This window comes from Chinchilla lanigera, unplaced genomic scaffold (assembly GCF_000276665.1).
Source record: "Chinchilla lanigera isolate Chin_1 unplaced genomic scaffold, ChiLan1.0 scaffold00009, whole genome shotgun sequence".
NCBI lineage: Eukaryota > Metazoa > Chordata > Mammalia > Rodentia > Chinchillidae > Chinchilla > Chinchilla lanigera.
The window spans coordinates 3,263,213-3,281,919 of NW_004955410.1; the positions used below are offsets into that span (position 1 = coordinate 3,263,213).

At 41.3% G+C, this 18,707-nt stretch overlaps 1 protein-coding gene across 1 annotated transcript in view; it reads left to right on the forward strand.

Moving 5' to 3' along the window:
• Positions 1-18,707, forward strand: part of Pclo (piccolo presynaptic cytomatrix protein) — a gene marked incomplete at its 5' end in the record, with an annotated part of 335,712 nt that overhangs the window by 264,868 nt on the left and 52,137 nt on the right. Inside the window, 4 exon segments of the mRNA XM_013510507.1 lie at positions 4,897-4,990; positions 6,191-6,262; positions 7,254-7,434; positions 8,480-8,674. Of these exon segments, the coding sequence (XP_013365961.1) occupies positions 4,897-4,990; positions 6,191-6,262; positions 7,254-7,434; positions 8,480-8,674 (542 nt within the window).

Sequence of the window (18,707 nt, forward strand, 5' to 3'; positions counted from 1 at the left end):
GGCAAAGGGGCTGTGCTGTCCGCTCCTTCCTATGTAGAAAGATTCCGGCACAGGAAACCCGAGTCGAACTTTAAAACCGTGCATAATGACAATGTTTTAGCTATTTCAGTGAAAGTTGATACAAATGCTTCATCATATTCTGCTTTTTCTCAGTATTTCCTTTTGAAATTAAAAAGAGAAGTTTGGAGAATGTTTCCTATGACTACACCAAAAGCACATCTGCCTCTGACTAAAATAACTTAATAAAAGAAAAGAAAAAGGAACCTTAAGGGGGGAATTGAGTGTACCCACCCGTTCTCACTCTGACCTCTTGCTCCCCCACATCGGTCTCTCTCTGGTACCCACCACAGCCTAACCGTCCAAGGTGATACTGTGCGTGCGCTCTCCCCATGTGGGACACGCTGCACGGTGTTTGCCAGGCCAGAAAAGAACAGGAGACAGAGTTTACCTCTCAGTCAGCCTCAGTCACGTTCCTATTCGAGAATCCTCGGCAGCGCCATCACCTTGCGAGGGCACAGCCGCAGACACGGAGTGGCTGGGAGGAGAGCGCTAGTTCTCAGCTGTGTAAAGAGGCGGCACAGCCCCGGAATCTGCTCTAGAGTCAGGGTGGGGCGGCTCTCCACAGTGTCCTGAAGGGATGGCCAGGAACAGCGGCTCTGCGCCTCTGCAAACAGGCGTGCAGGGGTGACTGCGCAGGGGCCCCAGGCACCAAGGAGCCACTGGGGCCGGGGCGGGCGTTTCCCTTCCTTATCCCGCAGCCAGCACCGCTGTTGGATCTGGAGAGAAGAGACAACCACGCCATTGCCAACACTGAGACGCTAGTAAAATAAACACCTGAATTTGTGCCTGTCGGATATTTACAGTAAATATCTCTAATTATTTCACAGTATTTATGCAACATTTCCCTAAGCAAATCTAAAGTTAGCCTGATCTTTTACATATATGTGTATGTGCACAAACAGTACATATAATTATGTAACAAAGTTGTATATTTGAATTGAGGTAGAGAACTTTAAATTATAATAAAGCCTACAATTAAGAAGATAGATAGCCCAAATCAGAGAAGTCCGTATGTTCAAGAACAAAAATCTAGCTCCCTATTTAATTTCCTACCCTTGCCAGTCAGAATCTGCAGCCTCACCAGCACCTCAGTTCTGCACTTTGATTTTTCTTACCTGTCATAGAGGATAATAAGCAATGCCTGTCTGCTAGGGATGAGCTGATGAGAATTAAGTGAGTTAACAAATAAAAAGCATTTAGAATTCTACCTTGGAAAAAATTTTTCCATGTTAAGTGTTATTACTTAGTGTACTTTTTTATTTTAAGAAAAAAATAACAACAATGAAGACAAAAACAAAACAATACAGGATTTCAGAACAAGATGATAGGAATTAACAATGGTTGTTGTATTCCATATTTTTATCTTCACGAAGTTGCTCAGATTACCAGATGTAAGAATGCAAGATTGATCAAACCATTAAAGACAATAACAAGTAATTTTTAAAAACATTAGAAACAATACAGAGTTTCACTAAACAAGATGGTAGGAATTCAGCAATGGTTGTTATATTGCATATTGTTGTCTTCAAATCAGTTGTTCTGATTACCAGATATAAGCATGCAGAATTGGTCAAGAGAAAAAAATTCAAGCATTAACTGTTCCTTTCAATAAACCAATAGATATCAGGATTACACTTATCTCAGCTATTCTTGTATATACATATATTTTCCCTTTTTTCATTTTAAAGAGAAAATATCAAAGACAAAAATAACAAAAACAAAGGCATAAACAAAAAAACATAAAAACAATAAAAATGAGAATTTCAAAGCAAGGTTATAGGAAATTAAGAATGGTTGTTATATTACATATAGTTATCTTCAAAGTAGTTCCTCAGATAACCAGTTATAGGCATTTAAGATTGATCAATTACACATTAACAGTTCCTTTCAATAAACCAATATAAATTAGTTGTACAGTTATCTTAGCTATCTTGTGTATATAAATATACCTATTTTCCCTTCTTTCTTTTTTCTCTTTTCCCTCGTCCCAGTTGTTCTTTCCTACTTGAGCAGTTTCTTTCCCTTAGTATACTTTTTAAAAGAAGTGTTTCTTATGCATAAATCTATTATATGATCATATATCAGTAAAATTAAATAATGAGTTTGTAGTTGTACATCTTGAAAGATATGGACAGTTCCTGGATGAGAACTGGCATTTGAGTTTTTCCTAGATGTACAAATGCAAAAATTACTAAATATGGATAAAAAAAATTTTAACAATTATCATATTTATGAAATAAGAAAAGATGGTGACTTATAAATCCTTTTGAAAACATCCAAAATTGCGGTAATTTTAATATGTAGTCATATGCAGAATTTTATTTGAAAGTACATGAGTGTGCATTTTACATTTATTCCCATCTCTTAAAATTATACAGATAAAAACTTTTTTAGAATGTAGCAGTGAATTGAGCTGCTGTTCACACTGTTGTGAATCATATCCTTACTGATATTACATATTCCTATGTTCTCTTCACTTTGATAACTAAGTCCCAAACCAACAAAAACTTTGAAACTCACAATGCCAGGCAGGAGAGTCACAAATTTAAGACCAGTGATGTAATTTAAAGAGATTCTGTCTCAAAAAAGGGCTGGGGATGCTTCTCAGTGGAAAAGCATGCTGGGCTTACTCCTCCATAATGCAAAATAAAGCAAAAGTTGTGCACTTACTATCCAGTTTTATCAAACCATAATATTTTGTTTTATTTGCTTCAGATGTCTATTTAACAAAACATGGTTTACAGGTAACTCTAAGATCACTTCACTGACCACCTCAAATAACCACTAAATTGAATTTAATATCTATACTTATGTTTTCTGTTATATTAATATAGTTATCATATATAATGTGTAATAAATAATTTATACTAAATTATTATTTCATAGGATTTTTAACTTTATATCCTGATACTATACATAACTATATTTATTTTTTTCTACATTATTTTGATAAAGATTTTTCTCAAGATTTCTCTATTTGGGTACCTGGAGATTTATTTAGTTCATTTTAACTAGCACTTAGTATTTCACTGATTAAATATATCATACTATTAGACTATGTCATTCTCTTATTGACTTACTATTAGAAACAATGTTGCAGTCTATGTTCCAGAACAAGTTTCTTATGCACAGCCGGAAGAGTTTGTAGAAGTGGCCTAAGTAGAAGTGATTGGATGCATGACTTAAATTGCAGTAGACGTTGACAGTTATCTAAAGTGTGTGTACACAAACATACTTTCTGTCTACAGTCCATAGGAATTCCTATTTCTTTAAATCATTATGTTCTTGTTTTTGTACATTCAAATGAGTTTCTTAGCAGTGAGAGGAATGCTGCTTTAATTTTTAAATTTTACTCAGCTCACAGTGGATGACATGTGAGAAGTTATGGGCACAAGCTCAGTGGATCTAGATCTAGCTACACAATAACTATACTGGGAGCCTTCAAAACTCCTAATGCTTAAACCTTACCCAGATTAATTAGAAGGGACACTCTCTGGACCCTGTGCATGTGCCTGTGTATGCATGCGTGCGTGTTTAGTTATGCGGTGTTGACTGCCTGACCTCCCTGTGCCAGAACTCCCAGCCCCAGCTGATCCCATTGGGCCGTCCACTGGGAATTAACTGCCCTTGCAGGTAGCTGATAAAGAATAAAACCAGAACGAGAAGGCCAGTCCTTGGCTGTCTGGCCATTTCTAAAAGTAGGAGATGTACCTGAGATTGGTTCTCAGTGGCTTTATTAGAATGCATGGGCAAGTCAGCAGCTGGGGATCAACACTAGGCATCCAGGGTGGGGCAGTACTTGTGACCAGGCATGCAGCAAGTTAGTGTGGTAACATATAATTTGGAGTAGAACAACAGATGACAGTGCCAGAATCCAGTGCCTGTAGGAAAAGGCAGGCTGTGAAGTCCAGGACCTCATAGCCTGGACTAGGGTTCCAAGGCCCTCACCCCACCAGAGACAGCATTAAAGAACTGATGTGTGAGCTAGGACAGAAGTGGTGCAGTGAAAGTCTGACCAGGGCTTGGCTGTGTGAACACCACGTGTTAATAGCAGACTGAAGCAATTTGGTGAGTGCCAGTTATAGGTGTTCTATCTCAATTAGGACAGAATTTGAATATAATTGTTTAAGCGTGGAGAATACATCGTTCTATCTGTTCGGAGGGAATGGAAGCATCGGGGATTAGCTCACTTGCCCAAATTACAATGAATGAGAAGAAATTTTATTTTTTTCATAAATTGTAAAAAGTAATTGGCATGAATCAATAATTTATATTTAATTAAAATTGTTTCATGGCTACATAGCCTATCATACTTTACCAGAGTCAGAATATACTCTAAATATTAGATAAATGTTCATGAGATTTCAACTAAAGCAATCGCCATCCTTCCTCCTTCTCTCAGTGAATGCAGCCCTTCCAACTTAAAATAATAAGACTGATCATATAGCTGTGCTGACATGCTTAGCTGTAGAACTATTGGAAAGTTAAAAACAAAATTTCATTTGTGGAGCAAGAAGATATTGAGGTTACCATTGAGTACTTGTAATTACCTCTTACATTCAGGAAGAGTAAGATTTCCAAAATTATAGTGTAGTTAGAACATCTACAGGGATTTCTTTAAAAACACTCATTAGGGCAAACAAAAAGCTTCAAAAATAATTTTAAATGATCATATGTGTTCAGTTTACAAAGGGTTCAGGATGTGAGGTGGATGAGATGACCACTTCCAGCAAGTCAAAACAGTATCTTGTGAAGTTTGTGTGTCCTTCACTTTGACTGTGAAGTCCACAGAGAAGACAGATGATCAAAATAACTCTCTGTTTTCTTTCAATTCAGTGCTGAGTACAAGAGAAGGACTAAATATGTTCAGAAAAGTCTTAATCCTGAGTGGAACCAAACAGTCATTTATAAAAGTATTTCCATGGAACAGGTATGTAATGATTACTGCCTAGGAGACAGACTCAGCCTAATGTGAGGATAGTGCTGGCAGAATTATTCGGAGTTCGGTACCCATATCCATTTTTGCCAGACAAATACATGCAGAAATGCAGCCCAAGAAAGGAATGGTGTGCAGCTCAAATACAGGAGGAAAGTAAATGTGAACATTTTGACAAAGCAAGCAAAAAAAACCCAAATCTAACAAATAGATAAAATAAGAAGACTAGTAGAATATTTTCCATTGCTTCTTCCAAAATTTAAAAATTTCAGTAACCTGTTATACTTTTTACTGTAGAGGGAAATATTTTCTGACAGCTATATTTTGACCTTCATAAATAATATAAAGGAAAAGGAAAATTCAATGCTCAGAAATGTATCATTCTACCGAACAGTACTTCAGGAGTCCATCTCTTCTCTAAATTTCGGCCTTCACAGAGAAGGCAGAACAAGGGTGAGCGTCAAGGATGATCTCCACCATTAGGTGACTCCAGGTGCCTGTCCTCCACATGCGTCTGAAAATCCACATTTGGTAACATCTCACGAATGACGAGAATAGCTGGCAGTTTATAAAATTAAATTCAGAGCTAACACAAATAATACAGGAAGAGGTCACCCATACGAAGCAATTAATGATCTTTCAAAGTGAGGCTTTTGTACTCTAAAGAGTTATTTGATTATATAGTTCAAGCTGGGTATAAATAAATTATAATCTGCATCTTTAATTTAAAATAAATTCACCTGCAGGAAGAAGATGATGATACTGTCTTTCCTTCTGGACATCACTGAAACAAAAGCTATAATCTAAATGCAATAAATAATTATAGATATTGTATACTTGAAGATTATACTTGAAGTATATACTTGATTTTATATACTTGAAGATTATGTATAGATTCTGCTTTCTATTTTTAAAAATGGGTGGGTGGGGAAGAATAGAGAAATGCAAAATAAGTGTCACCATTCTGTGCCCAAAGCAATGAAGTCTAGTGATTAAACACTAGCATGGACTGAAACATAATCAATGACACTTTTGCACAGTATTTGATGAACCTACACAGCTTTAGACAAAATTTCAAATATGTTTTACACCAATGGAAAGCATTCAGGGTAAAAACAGATGAGTTGATATATTAATATGATGAGAAATTATGATAGAAAAATGGGGGTAATGCCAGTTTCATTTGAACTGCAGCTCAAAAAGAAGACCCTGGAGGTGACGGTCTGGGATTATGACAGATTTTCTTCCAATGACTTCCTTGGGGAGGTGAGCCTCTGATCTACTTCTCTGCACTTGCTGCTACGATAAGCCATCAATGAAGGCGCAATGCAAAGCATGTTTCTGGAGTGTGTAAAACAGCCATTTCTGAACGCGTCCTTTCACAGATGGAATCTATTTCCTGAGTCCCTCTGCGAATAGATGGACAGCAACTTGAGAAATGGTTTTCTCTGTGCCACTTGATACACTTTATAGTTAATTCACAAGATTAAATATAATTGCCTAACTGGGAAGATATATACGCCTGCTGTGAGTCTAAAAGAGTTTTTGAGGTAATGCATTTATAGTATAAAATGAGCTGGACTTTTAAAAATGCAACTTCAGCTTCCTCGCTGCACTTCTGAAGGCCTGATATAACATTTTACATTGTTATTTATGATTAAATAGCCTGATCTCAGCAACTGCAAAATGCACCATTATTTATGTTCCACTGAGAAGAAAAAGTGCTGTCAGTGAACCCATGACACCGTGCTGCCTCCTCATCAGCTGTTAGTCCTATCGCTGTTCCAGATGTTTACACACATCTGTGAATGGAAGAAATACAGTACTAACTGCAAGTTTCCCGATTGTTCCCTTTTCCTTTTGTCCCAAATGTATGCCCGAAGTCAGACATCTTAAAAAGTTGTTAGCCAGTGTTAGAAATTCAGATAACCAGAAAAGGTTTTTGGATGAAAAGACTGACTTGTGACCCTGCCAATCTGCATAATTTCCAAAGGGTTCAGGTAACAGTCACAGACTACGCGCTTCAATTTAATCTCACATTCACTGCGCATCCAGTATACATAAGACCTTGTTTCCAATGCCATGAGTGAAGAGAAATGAGAGAAAAGAAGGAAGCAAGGTGAGGAAGACAGGTCCTCCTCCTAGAGGTTGTACTGAACCCTCTGGTTTATAACTTGAGTGGATTTTAGATCACAGGAAGAGGTAACGCAGTACAGCTGCCCCCAGGGATCTCACTGGTCGCTGCGCTTTCTCTCAGGTACTGATCGACTTGTCGAGCACGTCTCACCTCGATAACACCCCTAGGTGGTACCCACTCAAGGAACAGACTGAGAGCATCGATCACGGCAAGGCGCACTCCAGCCAGGGCAGCCAGCCGTCCCCAAAGCCGTCCGTCATCAAGAGCAGGAGCCACGGCATCTTCCCTGACCCATCCAAGGGTAGGAGGCGTTTCCACTCCAAAGAGCTGTGGGTGTGTCCGTCTGCGGGGTACCTGCTTGAGCGTGAGTGCCTCTTGATTGTGCGTGGGCTCAGAGTGCTTAGGAGAAGTTCAGGCCCTAGCAGGCGGGGCCTGGGCACGGAATAGGTGAGTCGCTGTGGTCGCGGATCTGAGCCTTCTTAGCTGTGTGCCTGCCGTGTCCATTTCACGCTCTCTGTTCTTTAACCCTCGAAGTGAAAGAGATTAGTACATGTGAACTAGTCGGTCTTCTGTTTCTCAGACTTCTCGGCACTGTGATTTTAGAAAGGGTATTGGGTGTTTCATACAGAAAACATAAAAATCCCTCCTAGCCCAGTGCCACCGTCAGCATTCCGAGTTAGCTACTTCCTCTTCATTGCTTGAGTCTCTACTTTGTCGTAGTTTTACGCTATGGTTTATGTGGTGTTTCTCAGGCATCGGCTTGGGCAGTATACACACTCGGCCCTTTCCGGGGCTTTTTCTCGGAGGGTTTATTGCCAGAGGTCTTAGCACAACAGGAATCTCTTCGTGATAAATTGGGTAGTAAGAGAAGGGCGCCATGTCCTGCCGGATGGCCTGAACTACTGTTCGTAGTAAGTGCAGTTTCTACGCAGGACTGGACGCTGCCTCCCTGACCCCGATGTTCCCTTGAGAAAGCTCCCCGGGCTGAGCAGCGCACGCAGGTGTGGCGCACAGGGCCGGCGCTCGCGGAGGGGGAGGCTGGCCCCTTCCTGGCTGTGGCGACCAGCACTCCGGAGGGAGTCTGCGGGTCGCGGAGACCCCTGCGGCCTGCTTGCGCGCACGGCCCCTCGGCCCGCGGGGAGACGTGGCGGACACAGCCCCTCGGCCTGGCGACCTTGCCCTCGCGGGCTTTGCCACCCCCGGGGGCTGAGCGCGGCTGCCCTGGCCTCAGATCAGACCTGGTCGGGGCCCAGTGCCCCGGACCGGAGGACCGACCTGCTGGCCTGGGCCCGCGGGCAGGGCCTGCAGCGGCCGCCGAGCCCTAACTCTGTCCCACCCTTCCGCAGCGGACATGCAGGTTCCAACCATGGAGAAGTCGCACAGCAGCCCCGGCAGCTCCAAGTCGTCGTCCGAAGGCCACCTGCGCTCGCACGGCCCGTCGCGCAGCCAGAGCCGCGGCAGCGTCACCCAGGCGCACCTGGAGGACGCGGGCGCAGCCATCGCCGCCGCCGAGGCCGCCGTGCACCAGCGCCTCCCGCCAAGTAAAAGACGCAAGTGACCGGCATGGCCCCGCCCCCGCCGCCCGCCTCGCTTTCTGTCCTGCACCCGCCCCCTGTCCTCTGTCGCGTCTATGTGAGAGCAGTGCCGACCATACACGGGCTCTTTCTCATTTTCTTTCTTTTTCGTTTGTGTTTGTTTTTTTAATTCACGTAGACTGCAATAAAACTGGCTGTTTCTCCTTTGTGTCCACCCTACACCCAACCCGGCTCACCGTATCCAGGAGCTCTGTCTGTGATGTTCTCAGGCCAAGCCATGTTGTACGTCCTTTTGTGTGTACCTAAGTACCCTCTAGAATACACAAATTATAAGCACAAGGGACTGCCGGTTTTCCAGGCATTGCACCAAAAAAGCACACACATACACACACATACATGCGCACACACACATGCAAATTAGCAATGAGGTCCTTGCACCTGAAATCACTGAAAAATTTTAAGTAGAACAGTTGGGAGACCAGCAGTCAGGTCCTGCAACCTAGAGGGGAAACTATTTCAAGCTAATGCTTAAGACGGTGTGAGAAATTCTGCACGTGAGGCTGTAGCTTTCCCTGTGGGAAACCTCTTAGTCCTCTGAGAACGCTGTGATGAAAATGCTATCTTACATACATTGGTACCTTGGTTCACGAACCTAATTTTTTCCACAGTTTTGGAAAAGACATCCACATTTGTGTTTGTGTGGGAAAGATTGCTGCAGTCCTGTTTGCCAGGTAGAGTTTGCAGACAAAACCAAAATGTTGCCAAAGGCTTTTGTTTGCAAACCAAATTGTTCACAAACGAAAGAGTTCATGAACTGAAGCACCACTGTCTTCTTCCAAAATACACCTTGTTAATCTATGAATAATTCTACACGATGAGGCAGTGTCACTTCACCAAGGAGCACAACTAGATCCGTCCTCTTGGAACTCGCTTTGTGTATGATCACAGAGAATTTAGAGCTTACCTGTTCCCTAACCATTGAAATCCTTCAAAATTCAAGATACGCTATGTCCAGTAGCTATCAATCCATTAAAGTGTGTTTGCCGCTGAATTTCATCTGTGAGCACTTGAGTCACCTGGTAATAATTCTGTAACAACCCAAGTGCTCCAGTTACTGTGCACACCCCGGGGGCTTTAGCCAGGCAGTAGAGAGACTGCTGTCTTCCCGCCCCACGCCCCATCATCTTTTAAAAGAAACAGCCAGTTTTAACCTCCTTTAGTGCTGTGCATGTTGTGTCCTTTTGGCATTTGAAAACACAACCTAAGTAGAGCAAAAGAACACTTCCGTTTGCATGAATCCCATGAGACCGGTTCCGTCCGAGGGTCCACACTCGGGGTTTCCATCTCACCCACACTGCGACAGCAGCACATAAGAGCGGTCAGTCTAATCATGCCAGGACGCAGCACAGACACAGCGTAGCAGGAGTCCTCCCCATTCAGAGAACTCAGTCTGACAATCTGCCTCCACCAGCCAATGGTAACCAAGACCAAAGCCAGCTAGCCCTCAGGAAGGCGATGTCCGATGGACCGGTCCAGCCAGAAGGAGGTGAGCAGAAAGGCCGTGTTCAAAGCACACAGCGAGAACATCCCCCCACTTTAAAGCTCTCATCTTTAATTTTTAGAGATTGTCTGATGAAAATGTTCATCCCCCTTTTAATGTGCTTTTGTGGGCATGGCATCTTAGGACGTCATTGTCACCGTGTAGTCCCAAGATCAGTCTCGTAATAAATTGATAACAGTGATTTGTATTTTTCTACTCACTGGGCCTCTTTTGACTTTTGTTGGGGAATAGATTAACAGTATTCATATTACAGAATGGAATGCATGCTACTAACCTAATCTGTTCAAGCATGACTATACATATATTGCATTGTGATAAAAGTTTCAATTGCCACAATTCAACTTAGCCTATCAGTTGAAATGTAGATCAGTTTTTTTTGTTGTTGTTGCATACGATTTGAAGTGTAACTTTTGAAAATTCTTAGAGGAAAGTAAAGGCAAAATTGTTAACGCACTCATTCATCTTTCCATGGTGAAAGTTCTCTCTTGATCTACATGCAGCCGTGTTCCATTCGTGTCTCCATAGTTGTTTAAGTGTATCAGATGTGTTGGGCATGTGAATATCCAAGTGCCTGTGTAATAAATAAAGTATCTTTATTTCATTCATAAACTACTGGGTTCTGAGCCATTGTTATATGCTGCAGCATAAAATGAGCGTGTCAGTTTTTTGTTTTCTCATTTGATTCCCTATAGTATAGTTACTGCCCCCGTTGCTAGCGAAAGTTGTGATGACAGAAACATTTGGGTGCAGAACAGAGTTCCATGTTGGAAACGTTATAAATGGAAGAAAAGGGCATTACCCAATGAAAGCGTCAGCGCTTCCATGGAAACCTAAAGACATAACAGGCTCGGGCTATGCGAGGCAGGGACACCATTTCTTCTCTTTCTCGTGCCTGATCTGCCCAAGTCTTCTCAGGCTCCTGGATAGAGCACGATAAATCCCATGATGTCTTGCTTTGGAGAACCAGCTAACTTGGGCCTCATAGCTATATTCAGAAAGGAAAGCAAGCTTCTATCTGCCCCTCACGTCACCCCAACAATTGGAATTTTCTCCAAGAAAGAATGCTGCTGCCAGTGATGGGAATCCAAGTAGAGTGACCAAGAATATCTTCAAATGTAATTCAAAAACATGTCTTTTAGAAAAGACCTTTTAAAAAATAGATAGCACTGTTAGCCCTCTTCCATAACTCCGAGCCCTGAAATATTCGTTTATTATTCTGAATTTGCCACAAAATGAAAATCAGGCCTGTACTCTTTTTGCTTTCTCTTTATTCTCAGAAAATTACAAACATTTACTACCCTCTTCTCCCAGTGAATCACATATTTGGGTTCAGTAGGTGTACACAGCAGCGTGGAGGCAGACCACTGAAATATCTCCTAAATTTGCCATTAATTATCATTGGGGACATAATTAGCTTAAACATTAGTGTAATTCTGAACATGTATTTTCTCAGCCCAGTTAATAGATTAGCATCAGAACAAAATTTCTCTTTTCCTGCTAGTCTTACTTTCTAAAATTACTTAAAATTCCACCTCTCACCTTTTTTCCATGAAATAAACTCAGTTGATTTCTTCATGTTACTCATTTTCTTCTTTGAAGTATTGCATTAATTATACGTGTCACAGTAATCAAACACTTCCCTTAATCAATGCCTTACTTTAAGTATTATTATTTAGGTCTTACCAGATAATTATTTTGTAAGTGTTTTATCATAGATGTGATTCTTAAAATGCGTACAAAAATGTTTTAAACACTTTTCTTTGAATAATGCTCAAATAGATATTCCTTTCATTTAAAATGCTACTTGAATTAGAAGTTACTCTATTGAAATCACAAAGGGAAAACTAGATAACATATAATTCATTCTTATTTAATTTTGTCCTAATTGTTGATAAATGAAGTACTCCATTTTCTAAAATTTAAACATATTACTTCTCTACTACTCTAAGTGTTCCAATAATATAATTGCACTGTGCATTTTTTCCAAGTACCTAATAGTACATGTACTGTGGGATGAAATTTGTATAAAATTCAGTGTAATTTGTTTAAAGCTGGAGAGAAAACCTAACCAGAGATATAAACATATAGCCAGCAAGTTCCTGCTCACTAGTCACTTTCTGCAGAAGTATTAGAAATAACTTTCCATGACTGGGTAAAAATCCCCGGTTCAGTCCTCCCAGAGGAGTTCACTTAATGTCATCCTCCTTCTGAAAATAATATTCTACCTTCAAATGGTGCTTCATGTTGGCTGAAGCATTTTGTCATCCAGATCTCGTTTTCTCACACTGACTGGGTGAGGTGGTCCTACCCAGATGTAGGTAAACAGCCCCAGGCCAGAGGTGTAGGAGGCTGATGCAAGAACACACAGAGAGAAGTGTCCAGAACCAGCTACTGTGACCCTTGTCTGTGACTCTGAGACCTTCGCTTTTTAAATGCATTGACCCTTCTGAAATCGGACACCTCTGATTTCAACAAAAACAATTGTCATTTACTTATTTTTAGCTGATCCCTAAAATTCTTTCAGATTATTAGAGGTAGCTAGAAATGGTGACAAAAATAGTTCAGCCTTGACCTACGTGAGCCTCCCCTCCAGCGGCCGGTGACCGAACTGGAAAGCAGTGGCAGGAGCTCTCCACTGAGCAAGCCCCGCAGGCAGCAGCAGGGTTGGGAGGAAGTTTTGGGTACATCTGGGGGCATTCCTCTCAAGGGTAGCAAGACTGTCCCTAAGAGCTCTCGGTTTTTCTTCGTAAGCTCTTCAACAGATTTCTGCTTGAACTAGCATAGTATATGGGTCAAGCCAGAATTATGGAGTAAGTCACAGGAACTTTTTCTTTCCCCCTGGGGTTTAGTTGTGCACTAGGAAATCTGAAGAGAAAGATTAGATAGATTGACCAAGTCCTCCGGAGGCTTGATCAACTCTGCTTTTGTTCAGAAATCCTTGGAAGCATTTTGGTCCAAGCCCCTGGGTTTGGGTGAACATGGATAGACCCTACTGTTACAGACATCAGCCAGGGGAAGTAGTAGTTTTAATTTTAGCTTACAAGAAAAATTAAATTTTTAATTTTTTTTAACAATTAAAATTAACAATTTTTTAACAATTAAAATTTTAATTTTAGTTTTGTTTTGTTTTAATTTTTTATTTATTTATTTAAAAAAACCTCAACAAAACCAAAGGAGACATTCTTAATGGCTTAAAGATTAATATAGTTGGCATCTAATGAATCACATTTTCAGTGCAATTTGAAAATTCCTATTTTTTGACACTAAGATTTTACATATGAGTTTTAAAGGTAGCAGCATCATTCAGAATGGGTATGTACATCCTTCCTCCCTGGGCAATCATAAACTAGCACTGTTGGGAAAGTCAAAAAGATTAGGTGAGAATATGAATAATTAAACGACTTGGGTGAGGGCCTTATGAACGCCAGTTCCTCGGCGTGGCCAAATTGTAGGAGAAAAGCCTGGAGCTACTTCCACCGTCCACTGCTGGAGACCCCATTCAGAATTAAGCTGGCTTGCTGCACTGTCAGTTTCCTGTCCCAGGTTGCCCTGGTGAGCTCGTAACCCAGCAACTCAGGAAGTCACTGTCCTGGGCGGGAGGCAGGGCATAGCGGGGCTGGGGACAGCAGCTCTCTCTGTGGGAAGGAACTCTGGCTTCCAAAGGGTCGGAACGGACAGATGCCTCATGTTTTTCTGCCCCTAAGGTGATGGTCACTTTGGGTCAGAACAAATTGAGACTTCTCTGTTCTTGGAAAAGACAGAGCCCATAGAGAAGTAAAGGAGAAATGACCAGAGGAACCACACTGGGCTCCCTACCAATGTATGCCTGTCCTTAACAAGAAGAGATCACACATGCCTCATTTCAGTATTTTTGTACAAAAGCAGAAGTTAAAGCATTTAAAAACAATCCCTGAGCAGTTCAAAATACAAAGGAAGTGGGAATGATAAGCATCTGACAAAATCTGAGAGAATCAATTTGAATAATTTTCGCCCTTCAAAGTTCTATTCTTATTCTGTGGGGGCGCAGAATTCTTTGTTGTCTGTGAAGATCAAGATGACTTTCCAGGGTTTCCCTCTCTTCTTAGGAGGACTGCCCATCCATTTGCAAATATTTCCTTAGTCGTTCGACTATATTGCGGGAAATATCTGCTATCCACGTAGAGCCGCAGATAATTTACAGCTCTGCTCATGTGATGCCCTCTTGTTTAGGACCTTCATTCTTGACCTGCCAGCAGTGGGTACTTTTATTCTTTTCCAGTGGTAGTCATGGACCTTTGCCTTGCCAGCCACATACTTTGATCTGGTCCACATTGGGCATTTTTGTGTTCATTTCCTGAGGTTTGCACAGAAAAAGCAGCTGAGCCATCGAAATATCAAACTTAGGCATGAGATCTGTGGGCCTAAGTGCTGAAGATGGGATATTAGTGCCTCATCTAACCAGAAGAGGCCTTAATTTTTAACATACCAAGTCTTTTTAAAGCTACCTAGGACATATCTTTAGCAAGGAATACCCATGGAATCTTCCTTTCAGGTGCAAATAATTTTACCTGGGCCTTGAGAAAATTATTTTCAAAAAGTTGGTTTCTTGAATTAGCCCCAGGGATGGGACCGAGGAAGTGAGACTGCAAGCGAGGGAAGGAGGAGGTGCGTGGGGGACGGCAGGGGCTGTGGGGACACCGGGAGGCGGGCGCAGGGTGAGCAGGCCCCTTCTGGTCAGGTAGGGGCGAGCATGGCCGCAGGGGGGCGCCGCGCACCTTTCGGCTACTTCACAGTGTTGCCTTCATGTAGCTCTCTGTCTGTGCCTGCTTGCTTGTTTTTACTTTTCATCCACCTGGATCACACACATTCTGTGAAATGATGACATCTCACCCATTCTCCATTATGCGGTGTGCCTGAGGGAGGGGACAGGTGGGTATAGACTAGGACGAAGAGAATCTTCAGGTATGCTGAGCTGCACTGTGAAAATGTAATTATTTTTTATTTTATTTCTAGTGCTGTATGTGTAAATATGTAATTAATCACCTAAAAGCCAAGAACACTTAGGGATTTTAAAATAAAACATACTGAAATCAGAAATGTAGTTTTGATTCGGATATTGAGTGCTTTAGGTGTATGTGTAGAAGTAACAACTATAATCATAGCCTTGTAATTTAATATTTTAAATGATACTGAAAGATATAATTAATTAATGAACTTGATAATTTGAGCAGAAACAAATGAAAATTTTATCACAAATCTCACAAGGCAGATAAATTCTTGAGAAAAATGCTGTTAAAGGTCAGGTGCATGGATCCCTATTTTTACACATATAAGAAAGAATAAAAATTTTGCCATGTTTATTTTTAAAAGGAACCTAGAAGCAAAATTTGCTTTTCCCCCATAAAACATTTAAAATTCAAAACAACAAGAACTGATGTTCCATAGGTCACTACTCATTTTTAGCTGACATTTTATGAAAAAAGAGCCTGGTATCTCACAGTTTATATAAAAAAGAGCAGATAAATATAGAAAATGAACGTTTTTACAACTATTTAATTCATATATTTTTCTACTTGCATCTGTTATTCACTTTTAATATTGATTTTTTTTAAAAGCATTCTCATTGCTAAAATACGTAGTAAAGCGAGTACTGAATCACTGTTCTGGCTTCATCCAACTATTAACATAAAAGAGTACTAAAAAGACTTCATGGAAGGCTGGGCATGGTGGCACATGCCTATAATCCCAGCACTTGGAAAGCTGAGGCAGGAGGATCATTAGGAGTTCAAGACCAGCCTGGGCTACAAAGTAATCTCAAGGTCAGCCTGAACTGCATAGCGAAACCCTGTCACAATAAGAGAAAAAAGAAAAAAGACTTCATGGAGAAGCAACCCCTTTTGGGAAGTTTCTACATTATTTTGTAGCCTGCCAATTACCACTATTTACTCTGGGTTCCTTGAGCTATCCAGCAGTTGCTTTGTTTTGTCTCATTGTGGGCAAACATGCAATTTCTAGGCTGCCTATAACTTAATTCACACGATATATTCAGAGAGTTGTGAAGTTCTAGATGAAGCAAGCTCTGGAGAAGCTTAGAAATAATTGATATTTTAGTACAAAAGAATGAGAAAGCAAAGGCCTGCGCAGAGATCTTGATGCAGACAGTGGCTTCGGGTGGAGCTGAGGAGGCCCCTGCGGCTTGCTCGCTTCTGCAGTTTGCAGCTCTCTGTCCCACCCAGCCAGCCTGGACCAGTAACTCTCAGAGTGTGGCTGCGGACCTCAAAGGTCCCAGGAGCCCTCTGTGGTCTGTGTAATCAAACACCCCCATATTGCAGTGCCCTTTACTCACATTTGTTCTCAAGTGTCCACTGAAGTTGTCCAGGGGCTGCACAATGTGTGGGAAGGCGACCGATTCATAGGTGGAGGACGTGCATGTCCATTATTTGTTTTCCAGGCTCCTTCATTTTGCATAAGATAATATCAGTAGATAGAACTTACATAAAATATAGGCTTTGGATTATTGAATACACTTTAAGACTTTAAAAAGACCACAGAACAGGTGTTTAAGATCCACCAACCTGGTGCTTATGCACAATCATCATTCTACGATAGACCCGATAACGAGGGCTTCCTGCCGGGATGTGCGGACTGCATTGGCTTCTAAATCACACCGGCTTACCCGTCTCCCTGTTGCACTTCGGAATGGCCTCTTTCCTTTCTCACGTAATGTTAGTCCATAACTAAGGCAGACAAGTGACAATCTTCAACTGTATCTAGCAAAATTAAAATCTTTTGTTGGCATAATTTAGATGAAATTTTGATTCGATGCCCATATTCAAGACTTCTTTCTTCTGGATCTGGCTCTCCAGTTGCACCTTGGCTTTTGCCAAGCCTCTGTCACAAGAAAGGGATGACAGTCGTGCCAGAAAGGGGAGACATTCCGTTTTGTTTTCATCTTGAAGGAAGAATTTATGAGGCAGACACTTGTCCACACACGGTTCCTTTTCTGTGGCGCTGTGCTGTGTGCGTTACTTGTGCTGTACGCTGTGAGTGAGTTGCAGGGGCGTAAGCGCGGACAGCTGAAGGTTGGACTTTTACGGAGTTTCAGAACAGTGGAAAGCTTCTGACTGCCTGCTGAACTCTGATCTTTTATTTCAGACATATAATTTAGTTTTTAAATCTTGAAAGCTAAAAAAAAAAAAAGATTCCACAAACAGGTATTCATTACTTATGGAAAATATTAGAGGACTTTCCTGTATCGGTTCTTTATTCATTCACCTTCTTCCACATATTTGTTAATTTTCTGAGTGCGTACGATGTCCCAGACATCCCTCAAGCTAGTGCTGGCACTGCAGTGAACAAAACAGAGCAATGTCGCTGTCCCTGGGAGTCTCCCACCCGAGCGATACTTAGGGAATAACCAAGTTGAAAATCTCCGGGAAGCATTGGAAGTACAAGGAAAATGTGTTTTGTCTGCCATCAGCTGAGATGGAGAAAGACTTGCAAACAGGCCTTGACTTCAGTTTGTATTCAGCTGAGCATCGGTGTGTTCACCGACGTCTGAGGCACAGCATTAAGTTTATTTGTCTTTATTCTGGCTCTCTTTTTCTCTCAGCCAACGATGGGAGGAGGGTTCGTAGGTAACGGATCTGTTTGGAAAGTCCTGAAGGAGGCCAGTGCCTCGGGTCACGTGAGCCCTGCCTGTCTGGGGCTCCTCTATGCTCCCTGGCCCCCGGGCACATTTGCAACTGAAAAATAATACCCAATAATACCCGCTTTTGTCACAGCGTTAACCACGTGTATCCTTTGCCTACTTTTGCCACTTATTTACACTGACAATATGCTTAACTTTATTTCCTTGTGCAGAATTTTATGCCAAACTATTTGAATTTCACCTTAAACGACATGCTTATCAAAGCATTCATGCTCTAACTTAGTACAGTTTCAAGATTATGTAAGAAAGTCTTTTAAACTATTTCTAGAATTACTCTCCAGTCAAGAGGCACAGTTAGAGTGCTCTTTATTATTGCCTGATGTTTTTTTTTTCTCTCTCTCATTCGCTCTAAGAACCAAGTGCAACTATAGTGTAAGCCAGTGGCAAGAGAATGAAATGAATATCAAAAAATTAAGAGTTGCCCATGAATAACTGATATACGTCTTTGTTGTTCTTTTCTCTTAAGTGTTGGGATTGAACCCAGGGTTTTCACACTGAGCTATATCCCCAACCCTAAATTTTTTATTTTGAGAGACAAGGTCTGGCTAAGTTGCTCAATTGCCCAGACTGGGATCCAAATTGATATCCTCCTGCCTCAGCCTCCCAGAGTGCAGGAATAATGGGCGTGTGACACCATGCCCAGATGGTGTAGCTCTTAAATATCATCTTTCATGTATGATCATCCTTACTATGAATCTTTTAAAGACAAAGATCTTTATTGCATTAGTATTAGCTCAAAATCAGAACTTGTACTTGATACACTATTTGTTCATTCTATTTATTTAACC